This window comes from Calonectris borealis, chromosome 1, assembly GCF_964195595.1.
Source record: "Calonectris borealis chromosome 1, bCalBor7.hap1.2, whole genome shotgun sequence".
Classification (NCBI taxonomy): Eukaryota; Metazoa; Chordata; class Aves; order Procellariiformes; family Procellariidae; genus Calonectris; species Calonectris borealis.
In genome coordinates, this window is record NC_134312.1 from 49,756,390 (window position 1) to 49,784,235 (window position 27,846).

The 27,846-nt window shown below is 36.3% G+C and overlaps 1 protein-coding gene across 1 annotated transcript; it reads right to left on the minus strand.

The window, feature by feature from the left end:
- Positions 1–653: 653 nt before the first annotated feature.
- Positions 654–23,516, minus strand: EPYC (epiphycan). Its single transcript, XM_075156123.1, has 6 exons — positions 23,349–23,516; positions 8,608–8,761; positions 5,710–5,868; positions 3,969–4,171; positions 2,344–2,439; positions 654–824 (listed from the first exon to the last, which is right to left on the minus strand). Exons 1-6 carry the CDS (start codon positions 23,514–23,516, stop codon positions 654–656), a joined length of 951 nt encoding a protein of 316 aa, XP_075012224.1.
- Positions 23,517–27,846: the final 4,330 nt, after the last annotated feature.

The window sequence follows — 27,846 nt, forward strand, 5'->3', positions numbered from 1 at the left end:
CAGCATTGCAAAGACCAATTATTACTGTAAAGGTATAAATAAATCGTTTATGTACTCTTTGGGGGTAATCTGATACACGTTTAAGCTCTATATTTCATTATTGATTCAAGGAAAGATTCTGTTTGCTGAAGAAAAATGTTTTTTTGCAATATTGCTAGTACTTTTCCAAAATGAAGGGATCTTTAAGAAAAGAAGTAGAAAAATATATCTCTCAGAGAAAAATATTTAATTAAATGAAAAGGGGATAAATATTCACTTGTGTACACATATTTCATTTTAATTTCTTTATTTACTATGTTATAGTTAGATTTTAACATATAAAATTATTTAACTTTAGAATTCATACATTGGATCTGAATAATTCACCATAAAATTTTGCATTTACATTGCTCTTTTATTGCCTTCAGTACAGTTTTTGTAGTAAAATATTTTTCTTGATATTGCTGTACAACTTACAGTTGGGTAGATAATGGAGTTGACTTTTAGCATTTCATATTATTCTTTGTATCTCAGTAAACAATTTCATTATTAATAGAAATATTTTCCCAATTAATGAGATTTGAAAAAATGCATCTTGCTCAGTGTAGCAGTGAGTTAATAATTTGTTTTTAAAGATTCTTATAGCATAGGACAGTATTGGCTTCTGTCAAAGCTTAGATGAGGTTACCAACTGGCAAACGGGGTAGACACATGTATGCATAAGGTGTTTTGCTCAGGTTGATGGGATTACCATCCAGTCTGATGTCTTCAAGAGCCCTACGTACATAAGTAACATCTTTCATTTTGCAGAAAGTGTCTTCGTGCATCTCTTGAATGTTGTTGTTCTAAAAAAAAAAAAAAGCTATCAGAATAATTGCCTGAAAGTAATTTTTTCCTCTTTGAAGAATAATTTATGGATGTTTTTTTATTGCCTAGAGAGATACTCGTTTCAACCCAAGGGACCAGATTGTGGCTGCAAGTCATCAATAAAGGGAAAAATTTCTTGGCCAGTGCAAAGCTTCAAAACTAAGTAACTCAAACCATGTAGCAGAGACAGGCTTTGCAGGAGGCGCCTGGTAGAAGTACAGAGTATTTTAATTTCTGGGATCATACTGAAGAGCACTATTAACACAAATTGGAACCAGCATAGGCCAGTCCAAAAATGATAGAACCATAATTATCATCCTGACAGCTTGATGCGCCTCAACCTGCAAAGGCACAAATCTGCAATTTGGTCTGTGACAAATTTCTTTCCCCCAGGCCATCTCACATTAGCTTAACCCACATCTGTATATATACAGGGAAAATTGAATGGTTTAGGTTTTATTCCTTTGATTTAAATTCCTCTTATATACCTTATCTTCAGTGAGCTTTTGTTCTTGACTTGAACCATTTTCAACAATTAATTGCTAGAATTCAATATTGTCTGGAAATTGATACTGAAAAGGTCATCTCCTAAAATGAGGGCTGTCTGAAAATTCTTCCCTTCTCCATTCCTTTGCTAGTCAGAAATTGGTGTGGAAAAAGTCCAGCTCACTAGCTTTGGTCTGTAGCACATAGCACTGAATATTTAATTTACAGGCACAGGCAGGTGAAAAAAAAAGTCAGCTAGCAGGCAGAATATTTCCATATATTTATTTATTAAAAGATAGAAGTCAAATTATGTATGGTACACCAGGACATTTATTCAAAGTTTTTTTGCTGTACTATGTAATAAACAAAAACATCTTCTGATAATCAAAACTGGGCATTGGTACAAGAGGAGATAAAGGGAAAGAAGCAGAGATGGAAAAGGTTAAAAGCAAGAAGTCAGAAATAAAGGCATGGGTAAAAGCAAATACGAAAAATAGGAATACAGAAAGATGATGGATGGGTTGTTCCAACACAATTAAATGGAAAAGTTTGGCTGAAAAATGTTAGCAACTGGGAATGACATTTATTAAGAGAATGAAAGGCACTGGTATAGATACAACCAATACATAAACTTTCTTTGGGTATCTAAAAGCATTCCTGTTGAAAGATTTGTATGAGCAGTGTGAGGGATTTCTGTCTTTGAAGTCTCTTAGACTAACGTTGCTCTTGATAGCTGTGAACCTAACTTTAATCTGTACTAACAATAAATCTAGAATTTTATGTTTGAAAAATATTATATTACAAATTCCAATAATTAATGCTTAGTTGAGCTAAATTATACTTCTTTCAAATACTGCATTCACCAGTTAACTGTATGTTTTCAATAGTTTGTTTAGTTAATTAAGTACACTTTTGGATAAACAGAAGAAACAAAACAAGACAATAGTTACCCTTTCCCGTTTTACTTACTATTTGAACATGATATATAGAGCCATTGCTTTTGTAGCCTACCTGAAGATGAAGAGCTTGGAGGCTTTCAGGGAGCGGCAATGGAATGTGATACAAGTTATTGTCAGTGATGTAAAGATGCTGCAGTTCATGCAAATCCTAGAGGATGAAGGAAAAAGGCAGGGGAAAATGATAGACATTTTTGAAAATCTCTAGCAAGTAAGTTTGAAATCTATCACTGCAATGAGCACCACTGGATACTAACACATTTTGTTTCAGCATGATATGGTAATATCATGCTGAAATACAAAGACAGTCATGAACATTCATTTGCACAGGCTGAGAACTGTTACTGTTAAAGTGTTTGGATTAAAATAAAGGAAAAAATTCTTCGGAATGTCTAGAGACTTAATAATTAGAGATGTAATTTCAATGATGTTGTTCTGAAGTGAAAATACTGCCTTACCCAGTCATTATGCAGAAAAGCTTCCTATTCTGTCTGTTTTCTAAGCTTGTTTTGTGACAAGCTTACTCAATTTTGCAGAAGTGTATTGGTGTTGAAACAAATTATAACTGCATAAGAAATGCCTGAGCTAAAAATAAATTTCTTATTCCATTTGAAAAGGTAAATCATTTTCTTCCTTGATTTAGTGGGAGAAGCAGCTTCATCTAGTAATTATAACAATAGTAAGACATAAACTTGGCTAGATCAATAAGGCTTAGTAGAATACTCTCATTTTGCCCCCTTTTTACACACACAAGTTATCATGGTACCTAACTACTTTGAGTGCAGTGTCCTAGTTTAATTCCTACTGACAGAACTCTGAGATATCAGGGTGAAGGTTCTTGGCAAATACAGAAGATAAAGGCTGAGACTCCTTCATGGCTAAAATCAGGAGAGTACAGAAGAAAAGGATGCTAGGCCAGAGCCTTGATTTGGGGGACTGATTTTTGCCCATCAGTCTTATTCCCAACACCTACTTTTTGTTGGGCTAGGAGAAAATATCTGATTCAGTAACTGCTGTTGGTTGCTTCATTAAGCTGTCTTCCAAAGAAGGAATTCAGAGACGGCTGGTTACAGCTGCCTTCTTAGATGCAATTGGATAGTGCATATGAGCCAGGTCTAACATATGACGCTAACGTATATTCTATAATGACTTCAGATTTCACATGCGATTAGGGGCAGAACATGGCTGCTTCTCCCCACCAAAATTCTTGAGGAAGGACTATCACTCAGAAGTTCCAATTTCCCTTCTTTTCAAAGTGGAAAGAAAATATATACATTTAATGACTACTCTAGCAAGTTCCCATGTAGATACATGGCAGAGTAAGTTTGAAGCAGTGGCATCCATAGCTTTGCCCTTCCCTCTTGCCTACTTGTAAGGGAACATCAAGCAGCTTTCTGGAGTCTTGCTAGTCATGTGGGTAGTTGGTTCATAGATACAAATATAGTGTGCCATTGCATGTCTTGTGTGGATCTTTGTAAAGAAGAATAAAAAGAGTTCTTATGTCCAGCTGATAGTGCTCATACATCTTGCTCCATCTTTATAGATTGCCCAGCAGCCAGCACAGTTATGGTGCCTATAATCTTAACGGTTTTACTACTGTAGAGAGACACTTAGGCTGCTCCTCTGACCATATCCTTTAGAGAGAGGAAGAAAAGATTTTCCCATCAAACACAGACTTACTTTAAATGCCTCATTACGTATTCCCTTGCGACCAAGCCTGTTCTTACTAACATCGATGAATGTTAAAGTAGATGGTAACTCAGGGAGTTGCCTTATCTTATTGTCACGGAGCACCAGCTCCTCAAGTTGGGGTAATCTCCGGAAGGCATCTTCATGGATCTCTGATATAAAGTTTGCAGTCAAATCAATCCTCTTTAAATTGTCTGGCAGAGAAATAAGATACAGCAAGCATGTAAGAATGTATTTCCTGAAAGTTTTAAAAAAGAAAAAGGCAAATGGGTTATTTAAATGACAAGTGAAGTGTCTTGAATCAGATCCATTCCTGATCTACTATGTGACAGCTCTCTCTCTCTGTATATAATGCAATAATCTGTATTTGAACAATTCTCCTAAGGAAGGGAACCAACATCTCCTTCTCATCCTGTTTAGAATTGCCTGTGCCATTCTTCATACATCTTTCAGTGAAAGATATTAAAATTTCTGTGTGTTCTGGGAATCTTTTAAGTGGTTATCTTTTGGAAAAATAACATTTAAAGGGAAATAAACATATTCTCTATTACCTTGTTCCACGTTTGTTTATTTTCAACATCTTTCTATGTGTAAGAAATTTGATATATTGACTTTTTTCTAAAATACTCAAACACTTTTTCCAATGAAAAAAAGAAAATGAAACTTATTTTTGGCAAAAGAGAACAATGTCTAAATATCAGTGCGTTAATATGCATTAATTTAAAATGCATTATTCTGTAGCTTACTTCTATTTTCCACCCAGAACATTTTTCACGGTTATTTTATTTCATTTTATTTTATTATTTTATTCTTATGCTAGCAGTATATTTTGGCCTAAAAACATTTTCTCTCTTCTTAGTATCTATTCCTCTTGACTTTTTTTTTTTATCTACTAGTTGTGTTTCTTCCCAACTTTCATTTTAGTTTGAGCAAGCCAAACCCTTATAGTTTTCTTTCATAAAAGGATCTTTGCATTCTCCTGAATTATTGTAGTAGCCTTTTTTGGCACTGATTTCACACTTCTCATCATGAAATCAATAAGCATTAGTTGCACAAAGTTAGATCTAACACAGAAAAAAAAAGAATGTGTCTTGATATTCAGGCTGGTGAGTGTATAGCAGTCCCTACCCCTAAACAAGATAGGCTTAATACTTCCTGAAAATTCAGATATCTTTAAGAATCTCAAGTAGGAAATGTGAAAATATAAGCTCCCTAAATCACCAATTTTGGCCAGTTTTAGGTCAAATGGTTTTGGATTAGCAGTTTTCATTTACTGAAGATTTTCCTAGATAATTCTGGAGTAAATCAATGAACATATACTTTAAAGGTAAAATTTAAAGGTAAAATTCCTTTCACACAGATACTTTGCAAATATTTGAAATTATGTCTACCTGTGAACTTGTCTTGTTTAGGAAAACAGTGCTTTCTAATATGCTACAAATGTTCCATGAGGTTTGGGTTTTTTCCTACCTTTCTAAAGCTGATTACAAGTAACAGCACAAATATAGATGAATGTTGTTATTTCTAATAATTCAAAAAATTGACAGAGAATCTGCATTTGAAGTATTGACCTTTACATTCAAAAGTAGCAAACCACTTTTCCGTAGGTACATTTATGTGTATAATCCTACTGTCATCAAACATTACATAAAATGAATCACTATGTCTTAGATTAGTATGAGCCAGAAAATATAGAAATTGAAGCTAATTGCAACAATACTGCTATCCATACTTAAGTTAGCAAAGTCATTTCTGTTAATCTTCCTGATTCTGTTGTAGCGTGAGTAGAAATACGTGGTTTCCTTAGGCAACGGTGGAACAGCATCAAGCTCATGATCATCACAGTAGACTGTGGTCCCTAGGCATGTACACAAAAAGCAAGTGGGAAGACCTATCAAAGAATTCAAAATAAACAGTTTGTTACAAAAAAAATGTACAAAAATGATATGTAAATTACTACAATGAAATGCTCACCTAAGCACATAATGATAAGATTTTGTTGATGACAAAGTTCACTCTCATTCTGTTTTGATCACCACATTGTGTAATTGCAACAACAAAGTGATTAAATTCTGCTTAAAACAAATTTTTTTTTACTGCCTATGCCTATTAGAAGACCATTTAACTTACTTTTCTGATACAGTGTTTCTCAGACTATAACAATAGACTATTAGGTGACAGCAGCCAACCAAAGATCAATTTTCCTCTCAGCTGGCAAGTGTGCACTTCCATCTAGTTAGAGAAATAACAGCTGATGACTGAAACTTGTTACGATTTCCCAAGTTTGGTTCTGTAAATAGCACTTCTAAATAATTTGTAAGGAAATTAATGTTTTCCTACAGAGCTATGGAGAAGAACCTCAATTTCCTTTGCATGTTGTTTAATTACATTTTCTAATTCAGAAATTCAGCATCATGAAAAATTCCTCTATCCATCTGAGTCAAGGTAACTTGAAGACCATGTAAACAAAACATTTGGTTTCCACCAGAAGTTCATGAAAATGTAAAATCAAGTCATTTCATCTCAGTCATAAAACTGTATGAATACAGTGAATTTAGAAGTTTCTTTTGATGATAATGTTCAAATTTGGTGAGAATTATGACATTGAGTGGTTTGTCTGAATGTAATTTTCAGTAGGAAAAGTTGTTAGTTGCTATGTGCGTTGAATTTTTGATACACCTTCTCTTTGATTATGGGTATAAATCAGTATATCTGTTTCTCAGCTTTTACTTCTATAGAAATACTTTTCTGTTTCATGTTTTCCTCCTCCTTATAGCAGATGGCCGGTTGTTTGTTCTGGTTACTTTATAAAATAGTAGCATAATTAGAGAGTATGAAAATGTTTTTCTTGCAGATGAGTTTTTTCTCCAGACCAATTGTAGCTGCATGGAAGATTTGCCTTCTTAATCTGTGTCAATTACCGACAGGCAGCAGTAACTAACTGAAGGGCGGGCTATATATGTGGTGTCTTTTCAGGCAAGATTAAAGAATCTGTGACCAGAGTACTCTTTTATTTGAGAATCTCTACTTGGGCATCTATGTATAACACATCTGGGGAGAGAAGACTCTTTTTATACTTTCCCTAACTTCCTTCACAGGACATTTTAAATTAGCTACAGGGAGCAAGCCTGACACAGGGAAAAAATAAATTGTTACATCTTGAACCATTCCAGCAAATCTAGGCCTAAATGAATGTAGAGTTCAGGATGGCTGACATTTTTTCAAAATATTGCAACCTAGTACAGGAAGAGAGTTTCCCCTTCCGTCCTATTTTTGATCTTGGAGGAGTGGTATTTGTAACTTATGGCTGGTGTGGACTGAAAAAGGACAGAGGTATGGGAAGGATTCAAAAAAATATCATCAAGAAAAATGAACTTGGCTTGATGTTCCTGAGCCTTGTAGTCTTCTATCCAGTACCAAGCCAAGAACAACAGCAACATCTGACAGGAAAATATGTTGCTGAAAAAAAATAGACACACAAAAAAATCTGATTTGATATGTTACAGCCTTGAGCCTCCCATACATATCTTTAGTTGATGCAGTAGTTGATTTGCATTCAGTGCTCAAAAATGTTGACAGATACAGAATTCATAATATGTAATATTTACGTGAAATGTTTCGTAACATCCTGCAGCTTTCAAAACTGAAGGAAATTGTGTGGTTTTTTCAGAACTCTCCTGGGAAATTCTCATTTCCATTTTTATTTGTTTTGACATCAGTGTGTATTTTTGCCTGGTCAAGGCTCACTAGTAATATGTATAAAAACAAGACTAGGAATGATTAATTTCTCTTCACTGAACACATAATTTTGGAAGCATGAGCTCTTTTTTTTTTTTTTTTTTTCCATTTAGTTTGTCTTCTATAGCACTTGGTTATACTGTTAGGCATAGTAAAAAATGGGTTCTTCCTGTTGTTGTATGTTGATCACCATACAACACAAAGACCCATCACAGCAGTGGATAACTCTAGCGAGCTTCAACTACAAGAGTTGAGAGTAGCTGCTAACAAATGCCAATTATTAACATCACAATATTTGTGTGGGAGAGGGACAGATTGTGGTTTATAATTTTAATTCCCCTGTGAGAGGTAGAAAGTTCTTATTTCACTATAACTAGTCAGAAGAACAGAAAATCAGCTTCACCCAAAATTTATAAATAGCTCCCTTTCCTTAAGTTTCATAGTTTCTAGTTTTCACAGTCAAAAATTTTTCAACATTTTAATTATATTTTGTATGAACACATTTATAAAAATCATGTAACGAATGATTATAAAATAAAAATAGTTGGTAATGATACTGAAATCTAAGTCAATAAAAAAGTACTGGTATCATTTGCTAACCATTAGTAAATTTTCCTAATGTTGTTTAACTGTTAATAAAACTCTATTTGAAAAAAATCTTCATTGACACACAGTCATTTTCATAGTGAAATAGCGTGGAAACATTTTGATTAGGCACCTATCTGACTTCAGAGCGTTCAAGATAGGCATGTTATACCTCTCTACAGTAGGAGAGGTATAGAAATCATATACCTCCTCTTCAGTAAGAGAGGTAGACATTCATAAGCAAGCAAAGTGGGCTCACTCAAAACCAAAGCTACACACACAAAACTAATTTCTCTTTCCTACTAACCGTCTTGAGTTTGAGGTCCAAGAACCCCAGACCCCTGTGCTGAAGACCCATCAATTAATTTTGGTGTTGATGCTTCCTCCTCAGGTTCTTCTGTCAATGGTGCAGAAGAATAACTCTCTTGAATTATAGAAGGTAGTGCTGTCCCAATCTCTGTCTAGGGAAAATTAAGAGGGAACAGAAAATGTTACTGTTTACTTCCACTGGCAGTTCTTCCAGTTATTCATATTCTCCCACTAGAGGTCATATGTGTTCTGAGGTTTAGTGCTTGAGCTGCACTTTATCCGGCAGCTATAATGAATTCTGATGATGTGTAAACAATTAATGAAACTCCAATAAACTTATTCCCTTTTTATCTCGGTGTTTTAAATGTTTTCTTGAATACACACATGCATGCACACTACATTTACTTCATTAGCAAGAATGTGTACAAATGCTTTTTCCACCTGTATTTAAGGTTAAATTAGATTTGTGGTAAAAATTTATATATTCTGTGTGACAAATGAAAATTTGCTGTGAAGCATCAAAAAGATGCAAGTCATTTGACCATAAAATTATAAATTGTACCAGCATAAATCCAAACCCAATGTATCTGTGCAGGCTTTGTTTTAAGAACACTAACATGCTTTAAAAATCTTATTATCTAAGAATTCTGAAGTCTAAGTTCACATACTACTTGTGAATATATTGGCAGTGGTTTTGTCTTTTTTTTTTTTTCTGAATCTGAATAACAGAAGGCTCTGGTTATCTTCATTCATCAGTGGCTGCATTATGTAGTATGAAAAATTAAGAATATAAATTAAAAAAGTTAGATAATTTTTTATTTTAAAAAATCCTATCAAATTTGGCACATCCTTTCATGGAACTAGAAACTTTATTTTTTCTTCTCCACTCAACATAATTAGTCAAACCAGTGAATTTTATTGTGTTAACTCTAATTCTAAAGATGCATTCTGTTGATTTTGCTGTATGACAACTTCAGAATAAAAATGAAGATGTAGCAATTTTCTTGCATCATATTACCTCTCATGAAAAGAGTATGGCAGACTTGCCAAGCTTGTTGCAGAGGGGCCTGTGTTTGCATAGAGGCAGAGTGGTAATCAGCCAGACACTGAGAATCCACTCTGGTTGTGTGACCTTTGCAAGTTACTTTACCACTGTATCTTGATTTCCCCATGTGTAATAACATTGTTTCACCACCCCAGGGCCTCCTTTGAAAACTTTTTTTTTTTAAAAATCCCCAAACAATGAATTAGTGTCGTTATAGGGCTTTGCACATCTGAGGTACTGTTTAAAAGTTAGGTAATACATCCATCCCTCTGGGTGCTGCACCCCTGTGCTGTAGTTAACACTCCTTAGCCTGTATCTGAGGCATGATCAAAAGTAGGAATTTTGTCACAGTATCTTTAGCCCAAATGCAAAGGCACAGAAGCCTAAAATTATGCTTTAGTAAAGATTTTCCTCCACTGCAGCCTTCTAGCACAGCACTACCATAAAACCGTTGAATCCTGAGTTTTTCACGTGACCAAACATCTCCTGTTTTGAGGTCAGCCCCCATCTACTGCTGGCTTTGCTGTCCCCATGGAGTTGTTGAAATCACTCACACTAGTGTTCATAAATTCTAGTTGTAAAAGACAGATAAAAGTAGATTGTATCCAGACTGGACAAATGGTTAGGATTATTTAAATTAGACTTTCTATGTAGACCATACAAGTTAAAGGAACTAACACACCTGAGATCTAGGTCCCAAGCATGAGCAAAGCTTTTGCTATATTCTAATCTCTGTTTGAATCTCTTAGCTTAACTATATAATATTCAGCAACTAGAGTTATTTTTGTCTTATTACTCCTGGATAGGATAGATTTTAAATATATTTATGTGAAATACCTATATACATTCATATGTGTATATATATTTACCACAATTTTTGAAGAAAACACTTCACACTTCAAAATAGACTCTCTGGATCTTGCAGTGTAGCTATATATCGTTACTAGCAGTATTAAAAATTATGGTCCTGGACTGCCTGAGAACATCTAAATAACTATCTAAAAGCCACTTTTTGCACAGAAATAATTTGGTTTAAGTTATATAGTGGCCATAGGTTCAAATATTTTGCATCAATTAGTTTCACTGAAGACAGAGAATATGGAAGCAATGAAAAACCAGGAAGCACTCTGAACCTCACAGACTCAGATTTTGACTAAGCACACTTCAGGTTCACTGTATATTCTTTAGTTGTATTCCAATAAGCCATAGATACTATTACTAAGTAGGGTGTATGGATAAAAATGCGTTGATATAGTTACTAGGATCATAACTTTGCAAAACGCATGGTGATCAAGGGAGCAAAATGAACTTCAGCTGAACTGTGAGTAACCTGTTGGTGTAAGTAAGAGTAAGGATGTACCTTGTTGCTTTGTGCAGACAAATACACAATGTTCCCATCTGCAGCACTGACAGTAAGACAGCTTAACCAGGAATGGACTTGGGGACAAATCAAAAGAAGACTTTGGAAACAAAGGAAATGGGACAGATGTTCTCCGAATGGAGGAAGCCTAGAGGGAGAGATGCATTCCAGACTTCTATTGACCCAGGGTAGTACTGCACTAAAGTGCTTGCACATGCGGGCTACTTCTTCACCAGTTTTGTGGAAATCAGATAAGAGTCCCTGACCTGAACTTTGGAACAAAATCCAGAGATTCTGAGACCTATTGACAGCTTTGTATGCATCTTTTGTGGCAGTTCTACTGAAAATAATATTCTAGAGAAGAGCATTTTCAAGATACAGTTTGTAAATAAGCTTCAGACCTAAGATAATATTCCTTTCACTTGTCATGGGATTTGGGTCATCTACACTGACTGCCACTTCTCTGAATATTTGAGGGCGTACTCTATGGAACTTACTACCTTGGGATTTGTGATTTTCTTTCTCAGGTGTTCTTAGTTGATTAATCACTGTAGCTCTTGGGTACCAAAGCAGAGGTATTAACTTCTATTAATTCTGTTTCTAGACTGTTATGTCCCTCTCTTTTATTACGGGATATTATGTAGTTTTGGAGATGCACAGTTGAAAACCTCCCCATAGTTTCCTTTCCAATGTGCTAAATCTGGATTCTAGAGAAACTGTTCCAAGCGGTTAGCATCAATATCTATTCAGCCTCCTGCACCAGTTGTGACTGTCATAAAAAATACCAATTACTACAGTAAATTTAATGATGCTGCCATTTTTACACTGGTGACAGGGTAGGAGTTCGCTGATACATGTGTATTACATACCAGACCAAGAGCATGAGCAGTATTTGCTTGCTGTACATAGGTTGGACTTGAACCAGTAACCTAAAGGTAAAAGTCTGTTTCCCATTATCGGTCATCTGATCCATGCAGCTTTCTATCTTTTACATATTTGATTAATCACGCAAGATTGTAACAAGACAAAGATGTTTCTTGGACTATATACTGTACAGAATGATCCTTCATCTTCCAGATGTTTGTTTATTTTTGGCAACATGCACTTTACTAAAATATTGAAACAGAAATGATTCTATATAACTTAATGGTGTTATTCTCCATAGGTTTTTTGGGGGTTTGGGGTGGGGTTGTACTTCCTTTGCTACTCTAAGTAATATTCTTTATGAAAAATCACAAAGCAGGAAGAATATTGTAGAGAAATACAATAAAGCATGTTTCTCTTTGCCAGTAGTTGCAAGTCTTCAAACCATAACCAGCCTTCCAAGCGAGATTTAATACATGGTGTAAGAAAACACTGAAAGCGAATCACATCACCTACCTTTCCCCATCTGACTATGTGGCTAATAGTTACCCTACTTTGGAATCAATCAAGAGATTTAGAGAATACCTGTGCAGAATATTAGCCACAGAGCATGCTATAAGCAGAGTAATACCTTTCCTAGGATTGCATGGAGTATCTATTTTTAACTCCTCCCGTATTTATCCAATGTAACTACATTTACAAATGAAACTGCTTAATGTGGATGGCCAATTTAGAGGCACTTTCAGACCTGGAAGTTACGAAAGTCAAGAGCACAGACATCTGAACATATCAATGAGTGATAAAATACAATTGGTAAAAGTAAACTCGTAACTTCAGTCATCCATAGGCTAGGCATCTAGTCTATGCTAGTGTCCTTTCACAGTCAGCAGAGAATGAGACAAAACTTCTGAAAAGTGGCTCCAGCCACTGACCACAGATGCTTCTTTTAGGATGGGCTCTTTAGGTATCTATCTCTCACCATTGGCTGAAAAGGAGGCAAGACAAATGAAAAGGTTTGTAAGATTAGAAACCGCTCAGGAGGCTGAACTGTGAAAAAAAAAGTGAGATGAAAGAGTATCTGTGGGCTAGGAGTCAGTAGGGGTGGAACAGAATAGAAATGTAGATAGGAGTAACATATACAAGGATTATGGACCCACATAAGATATGCAAAGTAATAAAATACAGAAAATAAATAGATTTAAAGAGGCAAACAGCAAGGCTGGAAGCCATCAGTTGCCACATTTTACTTCTGAGGTGGTGTAATTCCAGTGGCAGATGTTTTGTCTATTGTTTTATGTCTTTACCTTTTAGGATCAAAGTTGATATATTACATGTAATAAATTTAAATCCATAGGAGAATCTGAAGTGTGTCCTGTTTCAGTGCTTCTTTTACTGCAAAAAACATACTTAAAAACACAAACAAAATCTCAGAACTTTAAAAGAGACATTATAAACTTGAAGGGACAGTTGTACCACACACTGACCCATCAAAAGGAACTAGTTTCCCCCACAGCTGTCCTGAAACTACCAAAGGCTTACAAGAAAATGTCTAATTATGGTAGAGGTTTTTGGTTTGTTTTCCTTTCCAAAAGTGGCTTGTACTTGTTTTGTTTCTTCTTCTTCTTAAATTTTGCATTTAAGGTCTTCTTTTCTCCTATTGTTCTATCTTAAAAAGAAATAGATCTGTGAGCCTTTGCATGTTAATGCAATAACTACTTAGATTGCAAATTCTGCAGCTCAGATAAATTGTCATTTTCTTGTACAGAGCTACATAAAGAAGTTGTGTGGAGAAATTAGTGTAACAAAACTCAGGGAGATCTTGGGCAAGGGGAAGGTGGTATTTGTTTACAAAATTCCTAAGTAAACGGATTTTACCTACTTCACTCATTCTCTCATATTTTAATCACTTACACATTTACACCCACATACCTAAAAATGCATGCCCAAGTGGTCTGGCCAGGATCACCTGTGTTTAACACAGAAGACAAGGGACAGAAGCTACTGAGTGCTTTTAGTGCCTCTGTGGTTCTTCTTGACAAGCATTGAGAACTAACCTTTGGACAGGTTTTTATCTCCTTTAAGATTCACCAGCTTTTATGGGTCAGTCTTTTTCCTCAGAGTCTTGGATACTCCAGCATCCTTGAATCTTACACCAGGTTGCTGCCCATTACCTCCTTTTCCTCATTGGGAATGTAATTTCATGATGGCTAACATGGAAAGGAATGGTATATATTGTATTCTACAACCTTATTTGCTGTCTGCTGGTGGTAGGATGAAGGGTCTTCACCGAGGAGTCATCTGTGCTGCGACGTTATTAGGGTGCAGGACCTTTGATTTTGGCATAAACAACACATTCCTCAGCCTTGCTGCTGGGAACAGTGTTCTGGAAGTGGTGCAGTCGGGTACAGTGTTCTTCATTATCAATACAGGCCATTCTTTTAACCCTTTAAGCCTTCTAATTTTTTTAAATTATTTTGTTGTTTCCGCTGGCTCTTACACACACATACACACATAAATTTCCATTCATACTTCAGTCAGACCAACCTTAATATTTCAGTTACAGAGCTCTAGAATTGTAAGCCAGTTCTCTAGAAATTGATGTCTGTGCTTCTGCCTTGGAAAATATAGGTAGACTCTGAGGTTCTTATAATTAGTCTTAGAAAGAGAAGTAGTCTTTTTAGCACCTTGACCACAGAATATCCTAAAGCTTCTTGTCTCAAAAGCAAGTGTATCTATGTCGTGACTGATTTTAGCTGAGTAAAAGCATTTACGCTGCACAGCATTGCTACAGAGATTTTACTTACTAATTCTGTTGTCTGAGAATGAAGAAAGTCCCTATAAATGGAGTTAATCTGGATTTCCATGAGTACAAATGAAGTTAAAGTCTCATTCCAGCACTGTATTTGAAATTACAGATTTTATTTCTAACATTCTGCTTTGAGGGCTATGTAATATCTAAGTTAGCCTACAGCAGATGCTTTTCTTTGGAACAGTGCTGAAGTTTTGCAAGATATAAAATTTCAAAGAGAAATATGCCAATTTTAAAAATCAGAACAGGGCTCTTTGCACTACTATAAATACAAAAGGACTGAAAATTAGTTCCAGCTATGTAATGAAGATTTCCACAGGAACTCCTGCTGATCCAAGCTACAAAGTAGACATACACAGCCAGACAAATAAAGTTGGAGACCACTCAGATGACCAGAGTATCTACCAGAAACGTTGTCAACCCTCAGACCTGTGGTAAGGAGCTGCCTCAGTTGGACTTCCAGAGCTCACTGTAAAGGAGGGTTCGGGGTCTCAAGCACATCTCCTCACACAGTCCAGGCAGACCAGGCACTGCTGGAGCTGAACATGCTTTTGCCCAGTTCACCAGCCTGGCTTTTCCTAAATGCACTGTGATTGTTTTAAATCCAAACTACAACGAAAGAGTGTTAGAAACACAAACAAAAAAGACCAGATTCACTCCACTTAACTTCAGACATTGAATTTAAGTGTCCTATTTAGTAGCTTAGTCTCCTTACACTCCTGGTGCAGACAGTGGAGGAAGAATCACTTCCTGAGGGTGGTTCAACACACATATGTTGTGAATCAACTTCCCGAGGTGCCTGTCCATCTTCCTTTGGCTGTAAAGGAGACCATATAAAGGAAACCATATTTTTTACCAGACATCAAGACCAAAGTCTGGTGGCAAGTCTGCTCTTCCTCTCATTTCTACAGCTTATAGTGTAAAGACGTTTAATCTGATTTGATTCAATCCAGTACATGCTTGTAGCCTGCAGTGATACGGCCGTAGTGCTCACAAGCTGCTGTATCTCCAGAACTAGAGAAGTTTCTAATAGTTTAGGTTTGTCTTCACAGTGTGGACTGCTATGCTATATAGAAATGTCCTGTCAGTGTAAGATCAGTTAACATTTAGTGACAGGTCCAAGACATGAATATGGTGCAAGGAAGAAAGTGCTGAGGACAGGGGCGAGGGTGTGATGCATTTCCTGTCACTGGGAGGGACATTCTGCATCATAACAATAGGTATTGCTACTTAACTCTAAAAATAAGGAACGCCAGTATCAAAAAAGGAATAATAATAAGAGAATATTTTTTTCTGCACATTAATTTTTTGTACTTCCTACTTTTTCTTGAATATGTGGTCTGAAAACTATGTCCAGGATTGATATCTGCAGCTATTTTATCCACAGCTACTATTTACCCTTCTATTAATAAGAGCTAAGTCGGGAGTGGAAGTTGAAAAGCAGAAATTGGAAACTGGTTCAAGCTTAGATCTCCTGTAAAGAAAGCCAAAGCCAAAACCACTCTTGAGAAATAACATTCGAAGTAAATTTTCAATCCCCAGATTTCTGTGATGTCACAATAGGGATTGTGCTGCTATGAAATATATACAATTACTGCAGTACCATTTCTATATTATTTTTTTCTTTAAACAAAACAAACAAAAAAAGGGTATAAGTCATTAAAAACAATAACTATGCTGATATTAGTGGACAGTCCACCAAGTCTTTAAGCATCTAACAAGATACTAGATTGCATTGAGGAATCTAGGGAAAGAAATTCAGTGAAGTTTTACTTACCTAACTCAGGTGTCTGCTATATATTGTGCAGCTAAGGATTCAGGCAGAAATTTCATTAGGGCTTTACAGTTTGCATGTTCCGAAGAATTTATTGGGCTGTCTCACACTTAAGGCTATTTGTGTAGGGAATGAGGCATTCCTGCACCTAACTAATTCAAAGAACCCATCTGCTAAATCTGCACACCTGTTTTACTCCATTTCAGTTCAGATGAAAACAAAGGTGCTGGTTCTCCATTCATCCAAGAAGCAAGTGAGCTGAGATATAAGTTGCTAGCCTGAGGAGGCTGGCACCCCAAAAACCTCTGTTCCAGAACACATCCTGGACATTCCAGGATGAATGAACAAGACATTCCAGAAGACAACCACCAAATGGGGGCCAGAGGCAAGTTTGGATGAGATGTTGAAACAAAGCCAGAATACATCCAAAGAGGCAAAACTCATGGCAGGAGAAGGAGAACAAGCCAAAGGAAACATGATTATGTAGCCTAATATGAAAGGAACTGAGATCTGGGACCTTTTCAAAGGATTATTAATGTCCCATGCACTAGACAATCACTAAATATGAACAAAGATAGAAATGACTCAGAGCAGACTCAGAGCAGAACCACAACACTCCCCACTCCAAGCTGTACCAAACCATGCTCTGGATTCTCTTTTGATTGGCTCTAAAATGATTCTTGTCTTAAATGATTTTTAAATGGGACAGAAATGCACGTTATTTAGCTTAACAGCGTTCATTAAAAATATATAGCCATGGGTACAATTTAGGAATTTGGGGTAATTTTCTATAATATCTGTATCCTTGTTTCATACCCCACATCAGTAGGGATGATGCACGTTACTTCTTTCTGGAAGAAGCAACAAAACCGGAAGTCTGGGGGGCAAAAGTTTAAGTGACCAGGGAAATTGAGGTAGCAAGCATCTACTGTAAAAGGTCTATGTAATCTTGTTGTGGAGTTTCAGCTGTCACCTCTTTCACAGGAATTTCAAACATTGTGTTACTCTTAAGCAATGAGCCCTAGCTGGACCAATACCAGCTGGACCTCGTATTTTCAGACCAGGACAACTACTTCGAGAATCTTACCGAGTCTGAGGCAAGAGGAAGGATGTAGTTACTCTGTTCAGCTAAAGTAGTGGTAACTAATGGCACGCCCAGTATCAGAGTTTTAGGTGCTTAAGAATGTCTTAGCCAGTACACTTAGTCTTTATAACATTTCAGGTAGCTAAGTGGGTGAGACAAGCATTGGATCGTTGTGCTAGAACTTAGGGACTAATATGCTATTTAAATCCTTCCTTTTTGTCTTGTGGTATTTCTGTTATTTGCTTTTGCTATATGACAAAATAGTTGAAACATCACTTAGGTATTTCATGACTATTTTTTATTCCACAGAAATGTTCACCTTTTGTGAAGTCATATGCAGAAGCATATGGAATCAGTTGTGAATAGCCAAGTGAATGCAAGAGCTGTAGTCAAAGCCTTTCTGAAAAAGTAGAAAATTTACTATTTGGGGATAAAGCTTCAAATGGTAAATTTAATTCTCTTATCAACTAAGTAGTTATCTGATTTCTACATTACTTGTACCAATTCATAAGTTTTTTAAAAGTGTATGACATGTTTTGAAAAGTCATTGCGTATTCACCTTGAAGTCTTATTTAATCAGATACCTGCTGCAAAGATAGAAACAGCAGCGTAAGCCTCTCTCAACTCTGCAGAATGGCAAGGGAGTTCTTGCACAAGTAAGATCCATCTTCATGTGTGTTATGGTAACAGCAGAGATGCTTTGTGTGTATGCGCACAAATATATAAGTGAATGTGTGTGTATGACTCAAGTTCTGAGCTTTGTGCAGGCACTTGAATATTCTATTATCAGTTTGATTAAAATTCAACAAGCTAATGCAGGACCAAATATTAGGCTTTCAAAGTGCTTATTTCTGATTATTTTGTGGATCATACTTTCCAGCTCACCTCTTCTGCGTACACAGATCTGGACCGACCTGTATTCAACTCCCTTGCTTTGCTGTTATTCAGTGCGAAGATAGCTCCGTTGCTTCTCAGCCTCACTGACAGCCTATTTTATTGATGAAGAAATTTTTCTGATACCCCTATATTTTCACTTCTTATTTTTCTAACTTATCTTTTCCTACCTGAAGGAAAATGGACTGGTTATGTTTAACAGGCACTATAATCAAAAGTTAGCTATATGATTTTATTAGATATTGGTAACTAATATACATAGGAATCTCTGTCCACAATTTGTTTTTCTCACACACTATCCAAACAAAGTTTTAGTTTCAAAGAGGGAAAAACTCTGAGCCTTCTGTTTTACCAGGGAGAAGCTTACACAAGAATGCCTTTGACAATCTGGCTTGATTGTATCCATTTTAAAGAAGGAAATCTGCCTTTGTATATATTTGCAGAGCAGTTGGGACAATGAAGACCCAGTCTTGACTTGGGGCCTCTGGACCCTATCGTGATATAAATATTTATTGAAAATAATAATGAAACTTACTGTGAAGAAAAGGGGCCATGTAGCAGCTCATGTTTATACTGTTTTAACTGTCAGTCTCAGAAGATAAATCCAACACAAAGCTCGTACACTACCTTACAGTGACATTCCTTTGCAGTCTCTTTCTCCTTTAGGACCTTGGAATTTCTTCCTTGGTAATAGGTTTTTCTTTTACATTGCCTTTTTTTACCATTGTCTCTGAAAGTGTTGATACTGTTCTCTCTAAAGTCTTTATGCACATTCTATTTCTGAGTGATATATTACTTAAGTTTTTTTCAGTAACAATTTCCCTTTGGATGCAAAACTTTATCTGGCTCTTCCATGTCTCACTAACCTGAGAACTTGGAAACCACAGATTTTATAGCTCAGATTTGACCTATCTAATACATGACAATGCGTAGCTTTGATCGAGGATTCAATACAATTCTCCCAAGCAATTCACAGCTACAAGTATTTTCCCCATGCAAAATCTTTGCATTAAAAAATGTGACCCAGGTACACATATTGAATGCAATGAAAAGAATGCAAGAAATGAAACAGATCTGCTGATGGTAGCAGACAATGCTAGATAACTTCTGATTTTCCATTGTTAAGTAACTTTTCCAAACCTTAAAGTTACTCTAAAACCTGTGAGAAAAATAGACAGATTTCAAGTGGAAAAATATCAACAGCTGTTATCTAGGTAAAATATTCTCAGAAAAATTTTTGCAAGCCAATGAAATATGTGCGTATACATACACTTCATTTTTGGCATACATACTTCACAAGGAAAAATACTTCCAGAGTATGAGAAGTAGAAAGGAAGTCACGAACATGGACTCAGTCACTCTTGGTTACCTTTATTAAGCTGAAATTTTGGTGGTAAGTCTGGGTCCACCTAAAGTTATTTGAGGAAGATAGGTGTACTGGTTCTGGCTGGGATGGAGTTAACTTTCCCCATAGCAACCCTCATAGCACTGTACTTTGTATTCGTAGCTAGAACGGTGTTGGTAACACACCAATGTTTTGGCTACTGCTGAGCAGTGCTTGCACAACATCAAGGCTGTCTCTCCAACCCCCCTCCGCACCCCAAGGCTGGTGGACTGGGAGTGGGCAAGAGATTAGGATGGGACACAGCTGGGACAGCTGACCCCAACTGACCAAAGGGATATTCTATACTATATGGCGTCATGCTCAGCAACAAAAGCTATGAGAAAGGAAGCAGGGATGTGGGGGGGTGGGCTTCATTATTAAGGCGTTTGTCTTCCGAAGCAACCGCTACATGTACTGGGGCCCTACTTCCTAGGAAGTTTTTGGGCATTACCTGCTGGTGGGACGTAGAGAATAAATCTTTTTGCTTTGTTTTTCTTCTGTGCGCAACCTTTGCTTTTCTTCATTAAATTGCCTTTATCTTGACTCACAAGTTTTTAATCTTAAATTCTCCCCCTGTCCCTCTGAGGATGGGGAGTGAGAAAGCGGCTTGATGGGCACCTGGCAGCCAGCCAAGGTCCACCACAATAGATATCCCAAGAGAATGATTCCTACTTGTCTTGGAGGATGGTCTTGGGATGCAACACCTAATTTTAATCAGATAGAATAAGTGGGAGGAATCCCTCCCTAATTACCTCTAGGCCTGTCTTCATTTTGGTGGTTTCACATTGAATGAGTGATTACAGTACCTAATGTAACATTCTGGAAAGCACATACTGACAGAGACGCGTTAGTTTAATTCCTTAAGATGCACAGGTGCCTAATTCCCATTGAAATCAACAGGAGCAACACACTGAACAATTTGAAGTCCTAGAACCAGTCAGTCTCCTGGACCTGCTGAAAATCAGTTGGACGCACAATCTTGTAAAGGTTTGCATTTCTCCAATGAGTCTAAAACTGTGTTAAACAGAATGATTTATATTTGCACATTACTGAATTTTAAAATCTTAAATTGAAGACAGCAACAACAAAAAATGGTATTTCATTTTTTCTCCACTATTTCAGAATGCTAAAGACGTGTTTCAGAGTTCTCTAAAAGGAAATGCAGGCCTTACATCGGGCCCTAAAGCGTTACTGTACACAGGCTAGATCTAATGAAGGCCTGCTCTTTGTCTGGGTTTCTGTGGTATTGGTCATCATTTAAGCTATGCATAATAAAAACTAACCTGTGACCTTGCTTAAATACTGAGTTTTACACATAGAACCACTTGTGTAGTTCACATCCTTATGATTACAGGACTGTAGGGAGGAAGTCGTAACCACGATCAAGAAATCAAATGTGTTCTGTTTAAAACTTGAGTGACGTCAATAATGTTCTAAAAGATAACTTGCAAGACTGACAGGCATGTCTATAAAAACTACTTGATTTCTACAGCACTGACCACTCTGAGCTCTACTGGGTTTAGGGGAATTGTGAATGCTTAGGTTTCTTTTGGGTGGTACACGGTAAGAGGAATGTAAGCAAAGAAATATTTTGGCTAAACATCTGGGAAAAAAAGGCTCTTACAGGGAGGTCCATCCATAGGCAAAGTAACATTCTTTCCAGCTGCTATGATGGATGACCTTCACTTGACGAATTTTAAGGCGGCTGTCTGAAAGATCAGAGACAATCCTGCTCTGGAAAAGAAGTTTACAAGACAAAATGAAAAGTCTTTTTGGACTCTGCCTATTCCATGCTTCCCTAAAGAAAGCAACCTGTGATAGGACCTGTTGTATCTTCTCTTGTTGGGTGCAATATTGATCATCCTGAATTTCCTTTCAGCTGGAAAAGAACCACAGGAGCCTTGTGTTGTCTTTATCCTTCACTCAAAAGCATGGAAAGGGGCCCTCCCATGCTTCAATGTCATAAGACCTCACAGAGAGAGCACAGCACAGGAGAGTCCCACCTACCATTCAATGCATTACTAAGAAATCTATTGTTTGAATGAGAAAATCTCTGTGGTGAGGCACATACATAATAGCCTCTCCCATTTCTGGGAAGGAAGCTGTTTCTGTAGGACTGATAAAGGCTTCAATTTTAAGAGCAAAGAAAGACAGGAACTCTGACTTATTAGTCAATGTATCCAGTGAGGACTTTATCAGGGAAGAAAGCTCAAGCCCATGGATATGTAAAGAACTTTGATTCTGCATGGCACAGGGGAGCAGGCCAAAGGCAAGGTAATTTCTTTAGAGCAAAGTTCTTCCCAGTCCTTCTCATATGAGAAATTTTATTTCCTCCAAACTGTAAGGTTCTGATCTTAGTGCAAACTTTGAGATGATTTTTATCTCTTCAGTTCTCCGGGTTTGTGTTATATTTATTCTTAAATTGTCTCTGTCCTTTGATTTCAAGGCTGCTATCCAATTTTGATCTCACCTTGATGAAAGATTAGTTCCTGTCCCTCCTGCTGCAATCATGAATCACTCAAAGGAACATATTTTCATGAATTATGTACTGTTATGTGAAAAAGTACTAAAATATTATGTGTAATAGTGAAAAAAACATTATTAAAATGTTATATTTTTCACTCAATTTCTATAGCACTCAATCCTGTATCATACAGTGCGTATATCCCCCTCAGGGAAGTTGTGCCCAGGCTGCCCAGGGAAGTGGTTGAGTCACCATCCCTGGAAATATTTAAAAGACGTCTAGATGAGGTGCTTAGGGACATGGTTTAGTGGGCATGGTAGTGTTGGGTTGACGGTTGGACTCGATGATCTTAGGGGTCTTTTCCAACCTTAATGATTCTATGATTCTATGATTCTATGTCTAAGCAGCAGAGTGAGATTAAAATTAATGTAGCCTTTTAGTGATGTAGAGAAATACAGGAATGTAGGAGGAGTAGGAGGCATTAAAGTCAACAAATGGAGTCCCTATGTAGGGGACACATCTTACTATCTTATACTGTAACAGAATTTCAGTTTTTCTTCAGTAATCTTTCTTACTTTCCTGTTTTTCAATTCAAGTGATTTCCCTTTTCTTTTTAACTTCCTTCTGCCCACTTTCCTAACAGAAATAGAAACCACTAGCATCTGTAGCAGTAATACTTGTATTGAACATATCTATTACGATAAGAAATAACTCAGGAAACAGCATTTTACAACCTCATTTAATGGGGAATGCTGGATGTCCTATCTCACCTGCCTCCGTGCCTCATCCAGACAGATAAATCAGGACAATCTCGAACAGAATTTGTGGCAATGCAAGGAGACCTGAGGCAAACATGGTATCTTTCACCTGCTCTCAAAGATTACCACCAAAAAAAAAAAAAAATTAGGAAATATTTTGGCCACATTTGTAGATTAGGGAAAATGTGAATGAACTACATGAGTAGATTTGTCTGACAAGTGTTTCCATGGCCAACAAAAACTTATCAGTAGCCACTGCATTAGTGCACTTTGGAAATATAAAATAAATGAAGTTCTGATTACCTCTAATTGGTCAGACTGCTTGTTTTCATCATAGACAAACGGGTGAGGCAGCTGTCCAAGCGGTGTGTCATAGAACTCAGAATCATAAATTACAGTATCAGTGATAGGTGCACCTCCAACAGACTCGAAGATAAAAAATCCCAGAAAAATATTTACAAAGGTCTGCATTCTGCTTTCTCTTCTGAAAGAGAAGAAAATGGACAAAATATGGGTAATCTGGTATTTGCAAGGAATCTATAAAAATTTAATCTTACAAATACAGTGCTTATATGTATGCAACAATATTTCTGATGGATAACTCAGATTTATTCATGATGACTCAATGGTTTATTCTGTTTTGCTTCATAAAGAGTCCCTGGATCTGAGAATTTCTGCAGACTGCTTTGGTCATACTAACATTTAGATAATTTAGGAAAGACCTATTGACTTTTATTGGTATAAATATAAACTGGCCTCAATGAGAAAGTACCTGAAAAGGTGAAAGGAAGATAGATATATATTCATCTTTTTCCCCTTTCATCTAACTTCACCTATTTCCACTGCACCATTAGAAAAGAATTTTTGAGAAACTAGCCAAAAGCTAGTTTTATTATTATTTATTATATTATTTGTAATAATCTTTTGAAATGTACAATAATGTAATTTTGTCTTTCTCCTCCACCATAAAAAAAAAAAAAAAAAAAAGATTAGAAAACATTAGGACCTCTTTCTTTGATGTCTCTGGATGAGCATAATCAAAACCTTTTTCACCCAGTAGTTCTTCCGCCAGAATATAATTTTAATTCATTGAATGGTGTGGCATATTTGGACCATCACTTCTGCAAAGGTCTGGGGAGGAGCAAAATAAAAAGTAGTCTGTGTCCTTTATAGCCCTGTAAGTGATAGTACTCTGCATTCCTTCATTATTCAATCAACATTGAATTTTAAAGTAGTAAGAAATGGTAGCATAGTACAGTCACCTGTTCTCCTGGGAGAATAGAATTGAAAATCAAATTATCACCCATTTAAGTTCCATATTTTAGTAAAATAGTAGAAAATTCATGCTAGACTTGCGTATTAGTGTTTACGCCTTCCTTATTCCTTGTAAGAGATGTATTCACTATTATCATATAAGATGCCTAACACAAGGCTCTATTCAGCATTTACTTATACCTTGATTTAGCTACAGCTCCCATTAATTTCACCAAAATCTCAGACAGTGATAACGAGCAGTGCATAAGTCTAATAAATTGTACTCCTGATGTGATGCCATAATACACACACTTAAATATTTCATTTTTAAACTGTAGCTACTTAAAATAGATTAAGTATAAGAAATGCATGAGACTTCTTTCTGAATGTGTGTGCTGAGCAACAAGCTGAATTTTAGCTTCATGAAAAGAGGTCTTTATGAAGCTGGTTTAGGCATGAGGATATGAAATTCCTCTGGGGATAGTCAGCAACACAAGACGTTCATTTTTCCCTCATTTGCTTTATTCAAAAAGACTTTTCAGCTGCTGCTGGAAGAAGCTTGAGTCACTTGGGCTTGTCTTTGAGAAGACTTCGTTGAATTGCACCTTTCAGTATTAGCTTCCAAAATTACTAAAGCTATTCTGCTTCGTTACAAAAAAATGAAATGAAATAAAATAAAATAAAAATGCAACCAATCTCTGAAATATACTGAAGTATACTGGAGCTTGTTTTTTTCTTGTATTTATATTTTCTGCTGTCTATTTTTGACAGGACTGGTTTTGGTCTTGCTTTTCTTTTGCATGTCATTTATCCCAAATGATTCAGCTATAAAGGATGTTATCTATTGACCCAAAAAGTAATACTAACATACCTGGTGTATTTTTTTCTCTGAATAAATAATTCTTAAATAAAAAAATTACTCATTATTCAAAATTGTTTTCATTTCACATTGCCTAGAAATAAAAGGTTTTTAAAGGGTATAGGGTTTGATAAGTATTTCATTTTGTATATATATATATAAAAAACCAGCAAATATAATTATAATGTGAAAAAAAAAAATTATTTACCTATGACTATAGTATCTGCACTAACTTGCAGAGTTTGCATGTCTCTGTACTTCCCTTATGTGCAATATATTGGAACACACTGTAATGATATTGGCATCTGCAGTAGCTGTAAGATCAAATATTTTGATGAAGATTATGTACTCCTCTCACAGGAAGGAACTAAGACATATCCAGGGAAAAATAAATAGTCTCCTCAATCTGCAGCCTTTGAATCAGTATTATGCATGGTAAAATAAAACAAATACTATAAAAATATTTCCAACATTAAAAATCCAATTAACTGTTCTAAGAGAAAAGTACCAAAACTTACCTTTAGCTTCCAATCTCTCAAATGGGATGGAGTTACTCAGAATGCAGAGCCGGTGGTATTAGACCCCGACCAATGGCAGTGGCATTCTGGGGCTGTGGGAGGTGGTACAGCTTCTACCCTCAACTGGAGACCTCAGCCCAGGGAGTTTCTTAGACTTCAAACACCTTTATATTTGATTTTGCTGAATCAAATGTTAGCAAGGTCGAACAAACGTTTATTGTGAGGAAATGGGATTTATTTCACATCACAGCTTTTTACCCTTTCCCCTCAAATTTCTTACTCCTCCTACCAATATACCAATAACGCTCTCAGTTGCATTCTGGAAACAACCTTTTGGGTGTCCTGATAATCTAGAAATGTATATTTACCAACATCCAAAATCAAGGCTTAAGCAAATTGGATTACATATGAATATTTTTTCTATATGTAAGATTTCTATTTTGAGGCTAATTGTATGTGATAATGTTTAATGAATTTTCATCTGCTGTGTGTATTATCTAGTATGTATTTAGAGGTACTTTTTTTCCTTTACTTTTCTGTAAGTACTTGTGAGGCAATACTCATAGGATCTACTCTTTCCAGTATGTTTTCCTTCTGAAGGGGAAATACCACTTCCTTAATAGATATGAACTGCTATAATATGGTGTAAATGATAGGCATACACTGTAGTATCATGCGGTTTCTTACACCAGAAATAGGATTTACAACGTTACCAGAAGTCAAGCTATCTCTTTTCCTTATTGATGGTATTTTCTTTATTATCACTTCCTACTTAATTCTGTGCTTACTTTTATGTTACCGGTATTTTGTACAACATACAATCATTCCTCCAAACTTTTTCATCATTCCTCCAACTCTTCAATGAAATATGCCTCCTAATACTGTCAATGTCCTATATTAACAGTTAGGAAAAGGCAGAACCCATTCCTTATCTATGGAGGAATATAAGATTCATGTAGAAGATTCCAATGTGCTAAGCAAACCTGATTCCCTTTGCTTTATATAATTTCCACATCAAAATTTTTCCAATAAGAACACCACCCTAGAAGGCCAAATTTGCATGAGGCACTGTAAGCATATTAAGAATTTTAAGCTCTCAAGAGTTATCAATAATTTGAGTGTCCAACATCAAACTACTGGTGCTAGCCTGGGGAATCCAAGATATTTGAAATGGTTTGGCAGATAGATGGGTCAAAGGGTAGAAGAGCAACAGCTCTGTTAGCGGATAGGTAGAGGGTAGGATATTGTAGGACATATCAAATGGCAGTAGGTATCATGTGCTGTTTTGGCAATTAAGTCAAGTCTGTAGTGCCTTAGAGTACTACAACGGTTCCCGGATGACAGACTTCTTTCTAAGGAAGATTCAGCATGATTTGCTTCTGCGAAAACGGGGGCCTTGAATCATTAAATCAGATATTTTTAGTTTCCTTATTCACAGTCCCTTCCCATTGTAAAAACAGCTTCTTCCATGAAGAATCAGGGCCTTAAGTACAGTGTGAGCACCACACTACTGTGTCCTGTTGCTATTCTTTTTCTTCAGGTCAGTAGCTTTGGCCTCAGTTTACTCCTTAAGTTAGTGATCTAGTTGCTTTCAATGCCTATGTGTGCTCCTTGCTGGCAACAAACCAAACAGCTATATCTTCTGCAGCAAAATGCATCATTTCACCTTCTTACTGCTACTGGTATTTTTTATGCTGCTCCATGTGCTGAAGTAATTAACATTATTTCACTTTTAAGTATTTTATTTGCTGCTGTGCTTGGTCATTTACGATTTATTCTTCTAAATCTTCACTCCCAATGTCATCTTCATTTACAAAACGTATTCTCTCTAGACAGGCCCAGTGTTCATTGATTTCACTTGTACAAAAGACCCCAATCTTGTGTTCTTTATTGAAGGAAAATTCTTATCTACAACAAATTCTTCACATCTATATTAATTTTGTTTTCTTCATTCTTACACAACTAAGTTGATTTAGACATATTGTGACCTAGGGCCTGAAACTTTTGTATCTTTTGGTCTGTAAGTTTGGGGTTTTTTGTTTTATTAATACCAATGAAGTTGAAACCACTTTGGCTCTGGATCTTAACTTAATCTTGATTTTAGTGGCTTACTGTATTCCTGTCAGACTACAATATTCTCTGCTGGTCTTGTTTTCCAGAAACACTAAGC